This window comes from Lynx rufus, unplaced genomic scaffold (assembly GCF_022079265.1).
Source record: "Lynx rufus isolate CCGP_SWC_20201006 ecotype Redwood Valley unplaced genomic scaffold, mLynRuf1.p SCAF_13, whole genome shotgun sequence".
Lineage (NCBI taxonomy): Eukaryota > Metazoa > Chordata > Mammalia > Carnivora > Felidae > Lynx > Lynx rufus.
The window spans coordinates 31315772-31336701 of NW_025814827.1; the positions used below are offsets into that span (position 1 = coordinate 31315772).

General features: G+C 38.7%; 1 protein-coding gene across 1 annotated transcript in view; it reads left to right on the plus strand.

The window, feature by feature from the left end:
• The first annotated feature begins 947 nt into the window (after positions 1–947).
• Positions 948–20930, plus strand: part of TP53BP1 (tumor protein p53 binding protein 1) — a 69036-nt gene continuing 49053 nt past the window's right edge. Inside the window, exons 1-11 of the mRNA XM_047075196.1 lie at positions 948–1047; positions 1624–1808; positions 2014–2107; positions 2542–2626; positions 10282–10415; positions 10989–11147; positions 11525–11654; positions 13430–13596; positions 15158–15284; positions 16200–16294; positions 19198–19406. Coding sequence (XP_046931152.1) covers positions 1041–1047; positions 1624–1808; positions 2014–2107; positions 2542–2626; positions 10282–10415; positions 10989–11147; positions 11525–11654; positions 13430–13596; positions 15158–15284; positions 16200–16294; positions 19198–19406 — 1392 coding nt within the window. The 5' untranslated portion in view covers positions 948–1040. The remainder of the gene's footprint in view (positions 1048–1623; positions 1809–2013; positions 2108–2541; positions 2627–10281; positions 10416–10988; positions 11148–11524; positions 11655–13429; positions 13597–15157; positions 15285–16199; positions 16295–19197; positions 19407–20930) is intronic.

Below are 20930 nucleotides of genomic sequence, written 5' to 3' on the forward strand. Positions count from 1 at the left end.
CCAACCACCACTTAAATAAAACAAAGCATATATTCCTTATGGTGTCTAGTTCATTAAAACAAGTCCCAGCTGCCACACCTTCTATAAGACCCTGGCACCATAATTAGGATAATAGACTCTCAAGGCTTGGGAGGGATTTTTGAGGTCATGTAGTTAAAGGGGCGGCAGCTGTTCTCTTCTCCACGGAGTCTGAGAATCACCCTGCTTAACTCAATGGGAAGTGCAAAAAAAGGTCTGGGGCTATAGTCTCCTTAGGTTTCAATCTCATAAAAGAGAGGGCAATGATAAGCGAATGTGAAGCTTGACCTACGTTCCAGACTGCAGAGGGCAATGGGAAAAAATATGCTTTATTGGGGACCTCAGACAATGTAAAGGAAAAAAAAACCCAAACCAAACCTAAACTGTCAGAGGCATAATGTGAGGCCCTCGAATTCAGTTAGAGGCCCACAAAAGGGATTCTAAGTGACAAGGTAAAACCCCAAGCATCCTGTCTGTCTTCAGTTTCACCAGCTCTGAAGTACTAGCCATCCTGGATCCTCGTCTTTGCCCTTTTATTGGAAATTGGGGAACCCTCTGCTTTTCTACGGAAGAAGGTAAGAGAAGGGGCCTCAAAGTGCATGAACGATAGAAAAGAAGTCTCTTCTCTTATATCTGAGTAGTGGTACACACAATTGTCCTGGAGGCAGGGGAATATATTTCACGCCCTCTCAAGGTCCCTTCGGTTCAAGGATACTGTCATTCTCTGGCTGTACTAGGGGGAGGGCCTGCAACGTCCATGCTACCATGGAAACACGCCGCGGTGTTCCTTTTTCTTACGTGGGGCGGGGCACTCTGCCTCAACCTCGAATCATCCACAGGGCTTCTTGAGTGGCGGGCAGCAGCAGCGAATGGGCGAGCCGGTACTGCGTGACGCGACGGGAAAAGGGGGAGTTCGCGGCCGGTGGCGGCGGTGGCTACAGCGGCGACCTGGGGATCGAGCTGGAGGGAGCTGGGGAGCGTGCAGAGACCTCTAGCTCGAGCGCGAGTGATCTCCCGCCGGGATGCCTGGTACCGTTTGCAGAAAGTGGGGGCGCAGTGAGCTCTGAAGGCTTGGGTTTCGGGTCTGAAGGGATGGCTGACCGGAGGGGGCGGGGTGGCAAGCATGGCGGCGGTGACGGGGAAAGGGTTGGAGGGCCCTGAGGAGGGGGTGGGGAAGCAGTAGCTAAGAAGGCTGGGTGGTCTTGAGTAAACGTGAAGGGCTCTGAGTGTTCTGGCGAACAGAGATTACAAAGCAGCCTTTTGGGGGGCGGTAGAGGCGCCAGAAAGACGTAGGGAGAGTTGTGGGGGATGGAAAAAGAGGCGGGGAGAGAAGAGGTTAGGAAGGAGGGGAAAGGGTGTCTACGGGAAGGTGATGGAAAAGAAGAGGAAGAGAAGGATTGGCAGACTGATAGTAAATAACGAGGAAATAAGGCCTTGGGAGGTTTGATAGGAAAGTGTTTGCAGCGATTATAAATATAATCTAATTGGAGTCCTAGACTGGTCCCTTTTCCTAGTTCTTGCACCTCCGCCCCATTATTTAAGCTCAGACTGCGAGAGGAAAGCTAGTAGGTTACACAAAACTGATCTTTTGTTATTCCATACCAGGGGAGCAGATGGACCCTACTGGAAGTCAGTTGGATTCAGATTTCTCTCAGCAAGACACTCCTTGCCTGATAATTGAAGATTCTCAGCCTGAAAGCCAGGTTCTAGAAGATGATTCTGGTTCTCGCTTTAGTCTGCTATCTCGACACCTTCCTAATCTACAGACACACAAAGAGAACCCTGTGTTGGTGAGTGCTAATCTTGTTTGGAAAGGATTGAGGAAAAATTATTTTTTTATCTAATCAAGAACAATTAGCAAATCTAAGTACTTAGGAAATCTCTATCTTTTGGATAAAATTGGTTGGAAAAACGAAATCAGCACATTCACAAAAGTATGCCTTATTTTGGATTATTTCATATGTAGTAGGGATATTATGTATGTATGTTTTTTAGGATGTTGTGTCCAATCCTGAACAAACAGCTGAAGAAGAACAAGGAGATAGTAATAGTGGGTTCAATGAGCATCTGAAAGAAAACAAAGCTGCAGGTGAGATGTTTAAAGCTAATAGTCCCTTTTGCAAGAGTGCTCTTGTAACTGGGTGGATCTAAACATTATGTGGTTGTGGTGAATGTGTATAAGGCACTCAGAAAGTTTTTTTTTTTTTTTTTAAGCTTACTTATTTATTTTGAGAGAGAGAGAGACCCAGAGGGGAAGGGGCAGAGAGGGAGAAGGAGAGGGAGAGAGAGGATCCAAAGCCAGCTCTGTGCTGACAGTAGAGAGCCTGATGCAGGGCTTGAACTCACAACTTGAGCTGAAGTTGGATGCTTAACCGATTGAGCCATCCAGGTGCCCCAGAAAGTTGATTTTTTAATGTAGATGATTAGATTGATATTGTCTACATTTCTGAATTTGTATTAAAGTTTGGTATTAAAGTTCGGTAGTAAATGCCTTTTGTACTAATGTCCACTCTTTTTTTTCAGACCCTATGGATTCTTCTCATTTGGACACAGGTGGTACCATCAGTCAGGTCATTGAACAGTTACCTCAGCCAAACAGGACAACCAGGTATACTAGTGTTGGAAGGAATTTATTTAAATTTATTAATGGATCATTTCTTTTATCTGTACCTATTGCCTCATCCCAACGATAAAGGGATTAATCTTATTTTTGTGAATTAGATAGTGGGAGTTGAGAATCATATTCACTGGTACATTAGTACTGATAGCCAGAACCTCTTTTGTGAAGGTAATAACATTTTTTACACTTGTATTATTCAAATTGTGATTTGTATTGTACACGTAAAATAAATAATCATTCTTCATTCTTAGCATAGATATGACTTAATGGAAAAAATAATCAAAAAATTTTTAGGCATATTATCAAAACTATTAGGCATGCTTTCCATCTACCAGCTAAATTACCAGTTTTAGACCCAGGATGTTTATTAATTCATACCTAAACAGTATTCAATTTTTACTTTGTCTTATGGGTAGTTTTACATTGTCCATTTTTTGAGTTTATCCTCTGTTAGGATAGGATCCTCTGTCAGGATTGGATGTTTGATACATATTCCCATTTAATTTCATCCTTAGAGCAGCTGTACAGTGAAGACATTATATTCTTTCCATTACATAGAGGGGGAAACTGATGGGTGAAGATGTTAGATAACTTATTCTAGAATATATTGCTTATAAGTGGCAACTGAGCTCTGAGCCCTCCTGACTCCAGTGCCTTCTCTTTCTTTTTTACTCTTCAGTGCTTCTTAGTCTTCTGCCTAAAATTACTAAAATCAAAAGAGAACTTAGATAACTTCCGGAGCCTTGTGGTGGCTGAGTAGGAAAAGGGAGCTAGTCAAAGAGGAGAATGTCAGGTTGAGGTGGTGAAAGACTGTGGTTTTATGTAAAAAATAAATGCCCTCCCACCCCCTTTTTTTTTGCCTTCTATTTAATACTCTGTTTGCACATAAGTTTTTTCTCCCAAATTATTAGTTGGTGCTTTGGAACAATCTGCAAATTGGTGGGCTTATTTTGACCTGCAGGTGGCTTGTCTTTGCCCCACACATGGTTGTAAAATATATTTGAAATAATTGATAGAATTTTAAATGGGGAAATTTTACATAAAACTTGGATTTTCAGCTTCTGGCATTACTAGTGCAGAGGTAATGCAACTTTTGTATTATTGGTAACATTTGCCTGGAGCTGTGAGTAGCAGCTAACCTCTGCATAGGTGAGCATGAGTGCTCTGGTCTGTCATAGTCCCTACAATTCACTATTGTACATGGACACTGAAGTTAATTATTCATCTTTTATTGCAGTACTTTTGCTTTTGTTCTTAGCCACCTCACCCCTTTTTGTTACCTTGTTTTGCTTTCTGTAAGCATTTAAATTTATGATACTTTAAAGTGAACATGTGCCAAAGTTATTTGTGTTTTTGTGGCCCAGCACCTTGGTTTGAACCAGTGGGGGCAGGAAGTATGTATACCCCTCATAAGTGAAGCAGTGCTGTTAGAGAAGTCCCATACTATCACTTTTCCCTTTTTGCATTGATGTGTTGCCCTTTCCCTAAAAAAACAAAACAAAACAAAAACCAAAAAACCTTGAACGTTTACATTCAGGAAATGTGCAGGCACTGTGGTAAGGTGTTTTAAAGGGGCTTTGCCATCATGGAACTTATAATTTAACAGGGAGAAAGGTGTTAAATCATTACATAAACAGCTATTCAGTTACAATTGTTATTTCAAAGAGGGAGGAAAGAAAGAAAATATGACCTAATCTGTGTGATAGGGGTAAGCCTCTTTGAGGAATGTGATCTAAACTATAAATATGAATTTGTTAGACATGTTTGAAGAGCTGGGGAGAAGAGTGGCTGGTGGGAGGAGGAGCTTTCCAGAGGGAACTGCAAATGCAAAGGCCATGAATCTAGAAAGGATTTGGGGTTGATTCCAAGAGAATGAAAGTTCTTCAAAACACAGGTATATTGATCTCCGTTTGTATGTATTTATTCGTTAATGCAAGTATTTTTTAAAAAGCTACTTGTGAACTTTTTGCATAAAATTCCAAAAAAATCTTCCTCTCTTACCTAGTGTTCGGTTGATCTAAGCTGATGGTCCTAAACATGGAGCATCCTAAAATATACTAAAGAAATATAGATTGTTTTATTTCCCTGTTAAACATTTTATTTTATTGTTTTAAAGATTTTATTTTTAAGTATTCTTTACATCCAGCATGGGATTCTAACTCACAACCCCAAGATCAAGAGTTGCATGCTCCACTGACTGAGCCAGCCAGGTGCCCTTCTCTGTTAAACATTTTAAAAAATTGAGATAATTATAGATTCACATGCAGTTGTAAGAAATAGTATGTAGAGATCCTTTATAAACTTTGCCCAAATGGTAACGTTTTGCAAAACTATAGTATATTAACCAGGATATCTGTATTGATAAAATCTACTGAATGATTTAAGTTTCCCCACTTTTACTTGTATTCATGTATGTGAATTTTTATAAAGTCTAGTTACCTCTGTATCTGCCTTTTTATAACCATGTTCACCTCTTTGTCTTACCTGAACTCCTGGCAATCGCTAATTAAGACTGTCCTTTGTAATATTTTGTCATTTCGAAATGTTATGTAAATGGGATCATACATTAACCTTTTGGGATTGGCTTCCCTCCCCGCTTCCCCCCCCCACCCCCAGTCAGCATAACTCCTGGGAGATATGTCCAAATTGTTGCATATATTAGTGGTTCATTACTTTTTATTGCCCAGTAGTTGTTCCATGGTATGGATATACCACAGTTTAACCGTTTACCTGTTGCAGGAGAGCTGGATTGATCTGGGTTTTGGCTATTGCAAATAAAGTTGCTCTGACCTTTTGTGTGCTAGTTTTTAAGTGAACATAATCTTTCTATCTCTGGGATAAATGGCCATTGGGAAATTGCTGGGCTGTTTGGTAGTTGTATATTTAGTTTTTTAAGAATTGCCAAACTCTTTCTGGAGTAACTATACCATTATATAGTTTCACTAGCAGTGTAAGAGATCCAGTCTCTCTCCATTTTTACCAGCATTTGGTGTTGTCACAATTTCTTATTATGACCGTTGTGATAAATGTGTAGTGATATCACATTATTTTAATTTGCATTTCCCTAGTGGAAAATGATGTTGAAAATCTTTTGATGTGCTTATTTGCCATCTGTACATCCTTTTCAAGGAAATGTTTGTTCATGTCTTCTGTCCATTTTCTAATTGGATTTTTAAAAATTGTGTTTTTAGAGTTCTTTATATATTCTAGTTATTAGTCCTTTGTAGGCTGTCTGGTTTGCACATATTTTCTCTCACTCTAGTTTATCTTTTCATCCTCTTCAGAAGGTTTTTCACAGAGCGGTTTTTTAATTTTAGTGAGATCTGTCAAATATTTTTAACAGAGTAATATAAATACATAATTTATTTTAAAAATAACATAATTAAAAGCAGAGTCCTTTCCCACCCTTGGTGTCCTTTCACAGAGGCTACGCTGTAAGTGTGTTTTAACTTCTTGGAGAGGTTATCTTCCTGGTGCTCAATAGTGTAAAACTAATATTTTACAATATTGTAAAACTAATACTGCCATTTCTTATTTTATCAAATTAAGACAATTGAATTCCATAATGAAAGATGAGGATTTAACTCCATACGCTCCCAATTATTGATAATTATTTTAGTTCTTATGTCAGCTACTTTTGTACTCCTAAATAATGTATTTAAACCTTTGTTTTCTTTTCCATTAGCTTTAGACAGTGGAGAAAAGTTTAACCATTAGGACTGGGTTTTTTCTTGCCTATAATCTGGTTTATTTCAGGCCTGTTTGGATTCACCTGATCATTTTACAAATATTTATTGGATATTTCCTATATGCCAAGCATTGTTGAATTTTGGAGATGCAGAGGATCAGAAAAAAAAATCGTAGACCTTAATATAGCTTACATTCTTGTATGGGATATAGCAATACATGATCAATAAGTAAATAGTATGTTAGAAACTGATAAGGGCTGAAGAGAAAAATATAGCAGAGAAGGGGATAGGAAACATCAAAGGAGTTGCAAGTTTAGATAGGGTGACTTAGGGAATGCTTGGCTGATAAGACATTTGATTAAAAGTTCTTGAGTGGGGTGCCTGGGTGTCTCAGTCAGTTAAGTGTCCGCCTTTGGCTCAGGTCATGATCTCAAGGTCTATGAGTTCAAGCCCCGCATAGGGCTCTGTGCTCACAGCTCAGAGCCTGGAGCCTGCTTTGGATTCTGTGTCTCCTTCTCTCTTTGCCCCTCCCCTGCTCGTGCTCTTTATCTCAAAAATAAAAAAAAAACATTAAGAAAGTTCTTAAGTAAGTGATCTCTGCTGTTATCTGGGGTAAGTGCAATCATTGCATAGAGAACAGCCAAGTGCAAAGGACTTGAGTTAGGAGTGTGCCTGGAATATTTGAGAAATGGCAAGGAGTTTAGCATGGCTGGAGTAGAGTGATGGAGAGAATTGGGAGAAGAGGTCAGAGAAGTAAGGGGAACCAGAATATGTAAGGCCTTATGGGTTACTGTGAGGAAGTCAGCTGTTACTCTTGTTGAGATAGGAAGGCATTTAAGGGTTTTGAACAGAGGAATGACATGATCTGACTTAGATTTTAATAGGATCACTGTGGCTGCTGGATCAAGAGTAGACAGAAGAGGGTACAATTTTTATTTGTTGATTGTACCTTGATAAAGCTGGAGAAAAAATTTAAAATCCATTTAAATTAAAAAGGAGAATGGACTGAAGGAGGAGCAAGGGCAGAGGCAGGAAGACCAAGTAAGAGACTATTGAAATAATTTAGGCAAAATGACTGTGGCTACACCAGAGTAGAAGTAGATGAGGAGTGGTGAGATTCTGGGTTTTTTGAAAATAGGATTCAAAGGCTGATTGGATGGTGGAGTATGAGAGGAAGGAGGTAACAATGATTCTGCATTTTTGGTTTGAGTATTAGAAGAATGGGGTTGCTGCTAGATGAGATGGAAAAAGACTGCAAGAGGAGAAGGTCAGGTTTAGACATGTTGAAGATGAGCTGCCTTTTCAATAAACAATTGGAGACACTTGATGATGTGCAAGTCTGGATGGAGCTCAGGGGGAATGTCTTAAGCTGGAGATTTAAATTGCAAAGTCATAAGCATGTGGATGATATTCAAAGCCATGAGCCTGGGTAAGATCATTAAGGAGGTGAGTAAAGATGGAGAAGAGCTCCAAGGACTCACTGAACTTAGAGGTCAGGGAGGGACATGAAGGAAAACCACTAAAGGACACTGAAGAAGAGCCAAAGTATGTGGTTCGTGCTGTCTTTCATTGCTCTTCTATATTTTGTCATGTTTGCTCTTGGACTTTGTTTCCCAAGAAACTCAACTTGGGGCTATATTTTCTGAGGTTATGTAACTAGTCTTCCTGGTTACATAGGTAATGTTCTATTTTTTGTGTGTGAAAATCTTTAGTCCCTTTTCCTTGGATCATGGTCCCCTAACTTTGCAAATTTATGTTTTCACCTCTTTATGCTCATTATAGTTCTGCTTAGTAGTCTTTATATGAAATAATTAAATGTGTAGAAAGCTTCAAGGAAGCAAAAAATGTTATCTATGATTCTGCCACCCAGAGGCTAATTGCTGTAAACATTTTGACATGTTTTCCTTCTTTTTTTGTGTGCACACTTGATAGCAGACATGTGTAGAGTAAAATTTTGTGTTTGCTGACTTTTTTGCTTAACAACATGGAGTTTTTCCCATGACAGTTAAGACTTTTTTTAAAAAATTTTTTAACGTTTATTCTTTTTTGAGAGAGAGAAAGAGAGAGAGACAGAGCATGAGTGGGGGAGGAGCAGAGACAGAGGGAGACACAGAATCTGAAGCTGGCTCCAGGCTCTGAGCTGTCAGCACAGAGCCTGATGTGGAGCTTGAACTCATGAACTGTGAGATCATGACCTGAGCCAAAGTTGGCTGCTTAACCGACTGAGCCACCTAGGCGCCCCGACAGTTAAAACTCTTAATAAGTTTACTGAAGTTTTTTTTTTTTAAAAGTTTAAAAAAATTTTTTTTAATGTTTATTTATGAGAGAGACACAGAGGGTGAGTGGGTGAGGGGCAGAGAAAGAGGGAGACACGGAATCCAAAGCAGGCTCTAGTCTCTGAGCTGTCAGCACAGAGCCCAAAGAGGGGCTCAAACTCATGAACCACGAGATCATGACCTGAGCTGAAGTTGGCCACTTAACTGACTAAGCCACCCAGGTGCCCCTAGGTATTTCTTAATTACAGTAAACATTGAGAAATAAGTTTGCACAAGGATTTTTCTACATTTCAAATTATTTCTTAAAATTGAAATTATTGAAATTATTAGGTGTAGGGGCGCCTGGGTGGCTCAGCCGGTTAAGCGGCCGACTTCGGCTCAGGTCATGATCTCACGGTCCGTGAGTTCGAGCCCTGCGTTGGGCTCTGTGCTGACAGCTCAGAGCCTGGAGCCTGTTTCAGATTCTGTGTCTCCCTCTCCCTGACCCTCCCCCGTTCATGCTTTGTCTCTCTCTGTTTCGAAAATAAATATACGTTAAAAAAAATATTAAAAAAAAAAAAGAAATTATTAGGTGTATACATTGTTTTGGAGGTTTTTTTAGAAACATTTTTCCAAATGTTCCAAGTGTTCTCCAGAAACATTCTATTAGTTTATAGTAAACTCAATGGTTGAGTCTCGTAAACAGTATATGACAGTGCTTATCTCAGGTTTGGGTAGCACTGAATAGTAGTATAGTATTGACAATTTTTTTTTCCCAATTTGATGGGCAACAGTTGTTTTCTCTATTTTCCTACATGTTTAAGATACTTACATTCCTTTTTTATGAGTTGTCTGTCTGTTCACCTATGTCTTGGGGTTCTTCATGTGAATTCCTTCTATTTTAGGGAGACTGTTATTTTGTTCTATTTGTTGTAGTATTTTTTCCTGATTGTTGTCTTTTACTTTTATGTTTTTTGTCCTGTAATCTTAACTTCTTCGAAATATACAGGCCTTTTACCAGAATTTTATTCAGACATTTTGGTTCTATGTGTGTAGTCTAAGATTTTTATACCAACATATTTTTGTGTAGGGACCCTGGGTGGTTTAGTCGGCTAAGCTTCTGACTTTGGGTCAGGCCATGATCTCGTGGTCTATGAGTTCGAGCCCCGGGTCAGGCTCTGTGCTCACAGCTTGGAGCCTGGAGCCTGCTTCGGATTCTGTGTCCCTCTCTCTCTCTGACCCTCCCCCGCACTCACTCTCTCTCTCTCAAAAATAAATAAACATTAAAAAATTTTCTTAAATATTTTGGTGAACTGTGTCTGGTTCAGCTGATGTATCTTTGAGTCCCCTCACTGCATATCCAATGCATATTTTACTGTGTCACTTATCAGTTATTCTCTTGAGAGTAAGGTTTTTCTCTCCCTGTTTATATTTTTTCGGAGAAAGTGAAAACTCAAATGTGTTTATTCCTTTCTTCTGTTAAATATTTGTGTTCTTTAATTCAGTGCAGCGTTTTGAGTTGTTATCCTTTCAGGTGCTTTCTGTCGAAAGAAGCACTGATGGGGGCGAGGCTTTTTACTTTTTTCACATTTGCGTAAGAGGTGGTTGGTGTGTGGGCTGTTACAATAAATTTAGAAGAGTGCTTTGAGCAAAGTATCCCAACCTATCTGAGAACACATGATTGTGTCTTTCCATGTAGTGTTTTGGGAATGTCAGTGGAATCTGCTCCTCCTGTGGGAGAAGAGAAAGAAGAAGAGGTAGAAGAGAAGGAGAAGGAGGAAAAGGAAGAAGATATTAGAGATGATACTACCACACGCTCCCTTGGTGCTGAAGGTAGCTTTATGCCTTTATCTAGATAGTAGATTGTTCTAAGTCCCTTTAATATAAGCATGAAGATATCCAAATTTCTCTTTGTTGTCAGGTTATAGATTTCTCATCATTAAAATGAGGATAGTCATTAAGAAAATCGCATTTGTCTGAGATATTCCCCCTAATTTGATGTTCAGGAATTTGATGCTCATTGGATAGCTCTCTTTCTGCATATTGACTCTTTTTCTTGTTACATTTGGTTTTCAAATATTTTGGGAATGTATGCTTTGTGGGTGGAAGTATAATCTGAATTACTGTGTGTGTGGGTATGGTTTATGTATATCTTCAGAAAGTAGACATAGTCTACCTATATGTTAGGTGCTCAGAAGGTTTTAGAATATGTAATTTTTGTTTCGTTATGTATTTTTCCCTTTCACTTTTAGTGCCTTTATTCTTGAGTTTATTTTGAAAAACTTTGGAAGCAGGGCTTTCTTGTGAAGGACTTAAAATGACCTTTTTGTTTTGCTAAGGGACAGGACCTTACACAGTGCATAATATTGTGGGATGCTACCTAACTTCTTGGGGTTTTGTTTCTAGATCCTGCCTCATCACAGTTGGGCTTTGGAGTTCTGGAACTCTCCCAGAGCCAGGATGTTGAAGAACATACTGTGACATATGAAGTAGACAAAGAGCCTGTACTGTCAGTAACTACCAACTCTAGTTACACTGGGCTGTCTGATGTGGATGCTAATATTGGTATGAAACATGTTTTTTGGCATTTGGAATTGCTTATAAGCGTTTTCCTCCTAAGCTAGAGCTAGTTATTCATTCCTTAATACAGTTTATAACTAGTAGGTTAATATAATCAAGTTAGTATAGTAAGGTTGCAGAGTTGTCTGGCAAATACTTGTTAGTTGATGGGTTGCAGATTAAGAGTTTTGGTAAGGTTTATTTTAGTTTGGTTTGGTTAGTTTTGATTAAGGTTACTGGTTATTTTCTTTTTGCATTGATGTCTGTTTATATTTTCAAATTGGACTTCTTTTGTTAAATCTTTGCCTTTAAAAAAGCATCTGGGACTGCTTCTAGTACTTTGGAAAATTAAGTATCTCCTTCCTGTCTTCTAAAACTTCAAGCAATTAAGCATGAAGAACAGTCCAATGAAGATATGCCCATGGCAGAACAGCCCAGCAAGGATGTCCCTGTGGTAGCACAGCCCAGTAAGGATGTACATGTGGTAGATGAGCAAAGTTCACCACCTGCAAGGTAAACTCTGCTCTTTTAGGTTTCTGTTATAGTACTTTATAGTTTCTAGAAAGTATTTTTAAGTTTCATACTTGTTTTACTTGGCTAGATGGAAACATTTTTAGAAATTATTGATTTTCCTCCCCCCTTGTACTGTGCATATTTCTGGTCCAGTGGAAACTATTTATGAATTCTTAACCGTGTCCTTATCTTTAGGCATATTACAAAGCCATTTTATTGTTGCCGTAATTGTAAGCATGACTCCTTAATCTTTGGTTGTCATTCCTCTCTGATCTTTGCCTACAGAGACACTGTCTCTGTGGGAGGAGTTCCTATCTTCTCTATCTCTAGTGTTATGAGGAATCACATGAATATTATATTTGAAAATTTACTGTTCTTATAATTGAGGAACACCCAGATTGCTTTGAGTCCTCATGTAGCCTACATCTAATAGTTTATGGTATAGCTATGGACGTATTCTTTTCCCCAGTCCTATAGTGGAATTGGTAGGAATTGGGCTTATCCTTCTGCTGTGCCTCTGGTGATTATTATGTCCCAAACTGCATTGCCTCTGGTCAACAGCTCATGTTTGGATATGGCAGAGGAAAAGTGGGATGCTTCCAGTTTGGGAGAGGTGATGAATAAGCATTCAGTATTTTCTTATAACTTCCTTCAATACAAATGGTGGGGAATGGAGTCCTGAACAAGTTGACTATCAAGAGAAGTTGTTTTGTCTTTTTTTTTCTTTTAATTTTTTAATGTTTGTTTATTTTTGAGGGAGAGAGACAGAGCACGAGCAGGGGAAGGGGAAGAGCAGAGAGAGAGGAAACACAGAATCTGAAGCAGGCTCCAGCTGTCAGCACAGAGCCTGATGCAGGACTTGAACCCATGAACCATGAGATCATGACCTGAGCCAAAGTCGGAGGCTTAACCAACTGAGCCACCCAGGCACCCCAAGAGAAGTTGTCTTTCTAATACAAAACACTCACCCTCACATGGGCTGACATTTTAGGCTTTTCTTGAGGAAGTTTCCCTGTAGCTATTTTTGCTAACTTTTTAATAGGCGAACCTCCCAAGTCTCTGGAAAGGGGCCAGCAATGAGAGTTTTACATGTGTGAGTGGTATTGGTATGAAGGATTCTTGATTTGGGGGTTAGGTTGAGCAGAACAAATGGAAAAGGTCAGCAGCAGATAATGTGTGTGGCAATAGCACAGAGGATAATTCACATCTAAACGTTGTGGAAGGTCCTCATTAGGACTGGCATTGTTGTGGTTTGGTTTAGAATCCTTCATGCTCACGTAGGTAACAGAATATGTAACAAAAATCCTTGAATCACTCATGAGAAATCATGGACAGCATGCTGCACAGCTGTGAGCAAAGTTGGAAAATTGCTGTGTGAGAGACTGAGACAAGATTTTAAATGGGCTGAGGTCTTCATGTCATTATAAAAAGTAGCTTGTTTCAACTTTGAATAAATAGAGCCTCTGGAAGTTTTGAAATTATTAAAGGAGAACACAAAACAGGAAAGGCTTCTTCTATTTCTTTTTTCTTTTCTTTTCTTTTCTTTTTTTTTTTTGAGAGAGAGGAAGAGGCAGAGGGAGAGAAAGAATCTTAAGCAGTCTCCATGCCGAGTGTGGAGCCCAACCTCACGCCCGTGAGATCATGACCTGAGCTGAAATCAAAAGTCAGTTGCTCAACAGACTGAGCCACTCATGTGCCCCAGGAAAATCTTAATTCAAAGGTGAAAGCATTTGAATGTATAGCAACTTTTTCTCCTGGTGGTTTGAATTTCCTAGGTCAGAGGACATGCCTCCTTGTCGCAAAGTATCTCTTGCTGCTGTGGAAACAAAAGAACAAATATCTGCTCAAGAACTTTTGGAAGGTGGACTGCAGATTCAGAAGTCCCCAGAGCCTGAGGTTTTGTCAACTCAGGAAGACTTGTTTGACCAGAGCAATAAAACAGGTATAAAGAGTGATTAGTTGCTGTAGCTCCTCTTCTCCAAAGATCTAAACTTTATTATTATTGTTCTGAGCCTACTGTTTGAATTAGAAGGCACTTTATAAAAGGTATGCAGACTTGTTTGTAGTATGGAAGGAAAATACATTTCTAACTGATTAATGAGAAAGGCTTTTTGGGAATGATTGCTGTTTTACATTTAAAAAAAAATTTTTTTTAATCTTTATTTATTTTTGAGAGACAGAGCACAAGCAGGGGGGAACAGAGAGAGAGGGAGACACAGAATCCGAAGTAGGCTCCAGGCTCCGAGCTGTCAGCACAGAACCTTACACGGGGCTCGAACTCACGAACAGTGAGATCACCACCTGAGCCGAAGTCAGACGCCCCACCAACTGAGCCACCCACGCGCCCCTGTTTTACATTTTAACATAGTTTTCTCTCTGTGTTGGAAATGGAGATTTGAGGAATAATGCAGTAAATTTTTTTTTTAATTTTTTTTTTTTTTAACGTTTATTTATTTTTGAGACAGAGAGAGAGCACGAATGGGGGAGGGTCAGAGAGAGGGAGAAACAGAATCTGAAACAGGCTCCAGGCTCTGAGCTGTCAGCACAGAGCCTGACGCGGGGCTTGAACTCACGGACTGCGAGATCATGACCTGAGCCGAAGTCGGCCGCTTAACCAACTGAGCCACCCAAGTGCCCCAATATAGTAAATTTAATATTAAGAACAGAATAGCTATTAGAGTCATCATAGGTCTTCATATCTTAATATCATGATAATTAAGTGTAAGTTTTTCATAATCACCTGGGCAATAGTCTGCCTACTCATCTATTTATTAGTTAGTTCATCTATCAGAAATAGGAAGTTATGGCCTAGCAGAAAGAAATTCCTTTATACTTGGGATTAATGCAGCTAATACCCCTGTCTGTTGCTGAGAAGTGACCAACAAGAGATTGTTCATAATATAAGTCAATGACTGCTCTTATATTCTTTTATTAATGCATTAGTATTTTCTGTCTCCTCTGAGGAGGCCCAGGTTCTAATCATGAAAACTGCATTCATATCATCCAGGTGTGATGCACATTGTTTTACTTCTGCCATCTGTTTCATGGCATGAGCTTTACTTCACCATAGGTAGACCTTGGAATAAAAGGCTTACTTGCTGTTTTACAATAGAAGCTTCACAAGAAGCAGAGCAGCCAAGCAGAGGGATAAGGATTCTGCCTTTTTCCTCCCAAGGTTTAATCATGATGGAAAGGACTAAGGAATATGTTTTGTCATTCTATATTAAAGAAACCCGTAATTTAGGGAGGATGGTATTTACTGGTCACTTAGAATTTGTGTTAGCATGGCATTCCATTGATTGTACTACTATTAGAAAACAGTTTCTGCTCTCTTGGAACATGGTTGGAAACATTGGTATTACTCTTTGCAGTACTGAGTGGCTTGCTTGCTTTCTTCTTCCTCCTCTTCCTTTTTTTTTTTAAACTCAGGATTGTCAATTTGAGAAGCAAATGAAATTGGATTTTCTCTCTCTCTCTCTCTCTCTCTCTCTCTTTTAAAATAGCTTCTGATGGTTGCTCTACTCCTTCAAGGGAAGAAGGTGGATGTTCTCTGGCTTCCACACCTGCCACCACTCTGCACCTCCTGCAGCTCTCTGGTCAGAGGTCCCTTGTTCAGGAGAGTCTTTCCACGTAAGTAAGCCTGAAATAGCTCTGCCAAAGAAACATGTATCTGAGGGTCTTAGGCTAAGGTTGAAAGAGCTGAAATTGCTAGTCTAGAATTCTTTTTAAAATCAAAAAGCAAACTCTAGGCTTTAGAATTTTGGGGTTAAGAGCTTAGTGGACCTATTGAAGGCAGGTAGCTCTGCTTTCCCATATGGAGGTTTTTTTTTAGTTTTATTTATTTAAGTAATTTTTACAGTCGACTTGGGGCTCGAACTCAGAACCCTGAGATCAAGAGTCGCATGCTCTTCTGACTGAGCCAGCCAGGCACTCCCCCATTTGGAAGTTTATAATAGTAGCCCAATTGTTTCACTAGACAGAAACTGCCCAGTTATATTCTGTTATACAACCAAAACAAGCATACTGCTCTTCTATTTGACCAGCAGTTCTTTCCATTTAACCGCATAGGGGTGGAGAATAGATTGTACTATAGTTGACCTTAGTTGGAGTTCTTTATCTCGCTGTTATGGCAAAGAGATTTGCTTTTTTTTTTTTTTTTTTGAAATAAAAATGTGCATGATCTTTCTAATATTAGGTAAAATTTGGAGTATTTTTATCTCAGTTTTGCACGTGAATTTATTTTTTAGCTCTTTGTCATCTTGCTTTGCAATCATGATGTCCTTGTGTTTGATTGTTTATTTCTCTTATAATCATATGGCTTTATCCTTATTCTTTTTTTTTTTTTAATTCTAATTTTGGATATGTCTGGTGTGAGAAATAGTTAAGTATTATTCATGGCTCTTCCATCAGCCTCAGGTAGATGTTTGAGAGATTGCTAATAAGATTTGTTTGGATGACTTAGATATTTTTGCTATCAGAAAGTAAAAAACAAATGCACAACTGTGGCTGTGGTACAATAACCTGTGATTCTCTCTTTATATAAAGGAATTCCTCAGATCTTGTTGCTCCTTCCCCTGATGCTTTCCGATCTACCCCTTTTATCGTTCCTAGCAGTCCCACAGAGCAAGAAGGGAGAAAAGGTGAGCTCTCGTGATCTGTCTGTTGCTCTCAGATTAGACGAGCAGCAGCACTTCTTCTGCCTTGCAGAACGTACTGTTTCTTTATATGTTCAGACACTGTGACCTAAACTATTCAGTAGGACTCATGTCTATCTCCCCTTCAGGGATGTGGCCTAGTATAAGGGGCTCATTCTTATGAGAATTCTGTATTTTTGACTTAATTTTTAAAAAGATCTGTAGGGTAAAATTTGTTAAGATAGAACTCAGAATGGTATGTTATATTAGTTTATTAGTGAAGAACCGGGTTTGTTACTAATAACCCAGAAGTTTCCAGCAACATGTTGACATGCTGCTGGGGAAAGGGAACCAAAAATTGTTTCTTTTGCTATTTAACTGTTATTTTTGTTATCATCAAGCAGTTTTAGTCAAAGAATGGCTAGGAGCAGGTTGTAGAAATTTTGATTTCATTCACTTCCTCCTTTGAGGACCTAGTGATTTTACATTACTTTATACACAAGAAAGATTTCCTTTTTACTTAATTTATCTCGTTATCTATATCTCTTTTACTCTCTCTTAGTCTTATATCCAGTCACTCAAGGTATTTCTAAGTTCCTACTACTTTTACGAAGTCTTTTCCAATAAATTTCATGATTTTCTCCTTTTAATTCTTTCACATACCAATGATGGTATAATGGTTAATATTTATTAAGCACTTATGGTATGCCAGGCCCTGTTTGGTGTGCTTCTCTTTGGCTCTAGGTGCTTTGTTTTTGTTTTTGTTTTTGTTTTTTTTTAATTGAACCCTCGCAACAATACTAAGAAATAGGTGTTACTTTTTTTTTTTTTAATTTTAAAAAATATTTATTTGTTTTGAGAGAGAGCAGGGGAGGGGCAGAGAGAGAAAGGGTGAGAGAGAATCCCAAGCAGGCTCCATGCTGTCAGTGCAGAGCCCCCCGTGGGGCTTGATTTCCGAAACTGTGAGATCATGACCTGAGGCAAAATCAAGAGTCAGATGTTTAACCGACTGAGCCACCCAGGCAACCCGAGGTAGATGTTTTATCTCCATTTTACAGATGAGGAAATGGAGTCACAGAGAGATTTCACAACTAAGTCATAGAGGCAGAATTTGAACTCTGGCAGCTGCCTCCAGGTCCTATGGTCTCATCTGTTTATATGCCTCCTATGATATCCTGCTGTCTCTACTCTTGAGTGATATAAATATAGAAATATGTTTAACTGTTTTTCAGGTTTAATTTACCCATGACAAAATGTAATCTTAACTTTCTTTTGCCATTAAATTTGGGTCTTGTTGTTTGTCTTGAAGTCAATTGTAGGTAGCCAAATAGACTGGTATCATATTAAGCATAGCATGATTAATAATATCTTTAGTAAAAAATAAAAGTCAATCCATTCCACAAAAATCCTAATGCAAGTTAAGTTTGGTTTGTACTTAAAACCATTTTTTCTATTTATAGTGTGAAAATTGAATATCACACAAATATACTAAAAATACTTTCTCCCTGATTGTAAACATAATTCTCACTGTAGAAAGTTTGGAAAGCCCATAGGAAAGTAATAAGAAAATAAAAGTCACCTGGATACCACAATCCAGACATAATTAGTACTTGGATATATTTCCTTTCAGAGTATTTTCTATGCATAAAGAAGTATTTTACAGACTTGGGATTATGTTATATATATGATTCAGCATTCTTTTTTATTCTTTCATATAACATACTGTATTTTCTCCTGTCAATTGTATTTTGGATTTAATGTGTTTGCTTAACATGTGCATAACTGTTTGTGGCTCTATATATGCTTGCTTCCTTCCTTTCTTTTCTTTCTTTCTAAAATTATTAACCTTTTTATATGTAGTGCTTAGTACAGTAGGTCCTTAGTGAGTACTTTGTCATGGCGAGAGAGATGAAAATGAAACTGAAACGGTGTAATGAAAATACTTAACACAGCTGTGCTAGCATGCTCAAGGCCTGCAGCACCAGATCTGGAACCTAGCATTAGACTGGAATGTGAGGTTAAATCAAGCAAAGCAGCAAGGGTAGGCACCAAGGTGAGGTATAGTCAGTAGCATGAATGTAGATGGCAGGGAAAAACTTAGTGGTATATATAGATAATTTGTGAATGTGGTCTAGAAGGAAGCCTGTTTGGGGTCTAGTTGTAAAATAGGGGAAAAAGGGTTGATGAATCAAGACCTAGCTAGCTAGGCTGGCTCTGAGGAAGAACCTGTTAGCCTACAGGTGGGTAGTACACTATGGGAAAGCATTGGGGAGGTGGTGGTGGTGTGTGTTTGTGTTTCACTCCTGAGCAATTTATCTCAGGATTAGTGGCTTACACTTAGTTCTTTGATAAATCACTGCTGATTGACACTGACAGATTTTTTCTTCTTCTGTATTTTCCTGGCATTCATTTCTCTGTGCTTAGCAATTGTTAATGCAAATGTAATGAGTTCATAAATAAGTAGATATTGGAGTGGTGAATAAATTCGCTGCCTCTCAAGGCCTGTGGCAGAATATACGATGGTTAAATTAGGTGACATTAACGTGGGTGTTCCCATACAAAATGTGGAAAAACTGAGTAATGGTAGGGAAAGGGGTTCAGAGGAGCTGAGTTAATTTAACATTTCAAGGGGATGAGTGGGTTATCCCCAGATGAATGCCCCCCCCCACCCCAATGAAATCTGTATCTGAGGATTTGGAGAGTGTGGACCTTCCTCCTCCCAGGGGAAGAAAGCATTGCTAGGTTTCTTAGACTCAGTCTACTATTAATCTGTCAGCTTTTCTGAAAATTAAATCATTATTTTTTTAGGAATGGAAATTGCTGTGATATACTTGTTACTAGGGGTATTGGAACATGAGTAATATTGATGAGTGCTTATTTCTCAATTTGTTTTTCCTGTTTTAAACCAGATGAGCCAATGGACATGTCCATGTTATCAGAAGGAAAAGGAGAGTGTTTTGAGAAGAAACTACAAGATGAAGAACCATTGGAGATAGAACACCCCCCTCTCCCACCTGAGCCCACTATATCACCTCAAGCCTCAACACCAGTGTCTCAGAGCACACCAGTCTTCACTCCTGGGTCACTGCCTATCCCATCCCAGCCTGAATTTTCTCATGTGAGTATTATAGAAAAAGTGTTTTCCTCTGAATGTCTTTTTTTTTTTTTTAAGCAATTTTTGAGGTATCATGTATAAACATAAAATTTACTGATTCCAAGTATATAATTTAGCAATATTTAGTACATTTACAGAGTTGTGCAGCTGTCATCACAATCTAGTCATAGAACATTTCCAGAGTTACTTATGTTTAAATTTTATACTAGGTCTTTAAATTTTTGAAAATGTTAGTGCAAAATTGAAAGGGGTATTAATCATTATTCTATTTTAACACAACTGCTGCTAACATTTTTGTCTTTCCACACGCCTGCTTTTTTTAAAATAAAGTTATTTATAGTGAACATACAACCTTCATCTTCTTTTTCCAGTTAACATTGCACCATAATGGTTTTTCAGTGTTACATAGTCCTTATACTGTCTTTTGAAAACTTGTATATGTCTCTGAGTGGATGTACCATAAGCGAATTCTCTCAGTACATTCCTGTACTGAGGGTATCAAGATGGTTTTTAGTTTTCTTTTCTTTCTTTTTTTATAAATGTTTTTTGAAAGTTTATTTATTTTTAGAAACAAAGCGGAAGAGAGGCAGAGAGACAGAGAGAGAATCCCAGGCGGGCTCTGTGCTGACGGCAAGCACTATTATTATAAACACCATTCAGAGCAGAATCTGTAGATTATTATTTTTCATGTTTACATCGCTTCTTGTTTTTATTCTGGAATTGATAATTGTCTGTTTCATTTGTTTAGATTTCTACAATTTTCTTCCATCAATCCTAGGCTCTCCACCAGTTGTCATAATCTCCTCAAGATGTTTGAGGCCCTCAAACTTTATCTCTTTGAAGAAACCTCTTTTGGAGACTCCAAATTTCTAATCTGTGTTGTTGCCTTTTGTGCCTGGTGCATCACTCACCTCCTTTTCACTGTAGTCCTTGGAGGTTGTTCTTATTTGAAATTTTTCCTATAATAGAATACTTATTGTTTGGATGTTGAAATAATTAGTTTTGTGATTTTCTTGTTTTGTTGTTTCTCTCTTTTTAATTTTCTGGGGGATTTCCTCAACTATCTTTAAAAAAAAAAAGTAGTTTTGGGGGCACTGGGTGGCTCAGTCAGTTAAGCATCTGACTTTGGCTCAATTCATGATCTCACAACTCATGAGCTTGAGCCCTGCTTCTTCGGGTGAGCTCGAAGCTTGCTTTAGGTGAACATGAGTCCCGTTTCTAGTGAGACCCCCTTCTCTCTCCCTCTCACTCTCTCTCTGCCCCTCAGGGGATTCTCTCTCTCTCCACCCTTGCTCACTTGAGCCTCTCTGTCTCTCAAAAAAAAAAAAAAACAACCCAAAACTAGTTTTTGGGGCACCTGGGTGGCTTAATTGGTTAAGTGTTTGAGTCTTGATTTCGGCTCAGGTCATGATCTCATGGTTTGTGAGATTGAGCCCCATGTTGCACTGTGAGCACAGAGCCTGCTTGGGATTCTCTTTCTCCTTCTCTGTCACTTGCACACTCTCTCTTTTTCAAAATAAATAAACA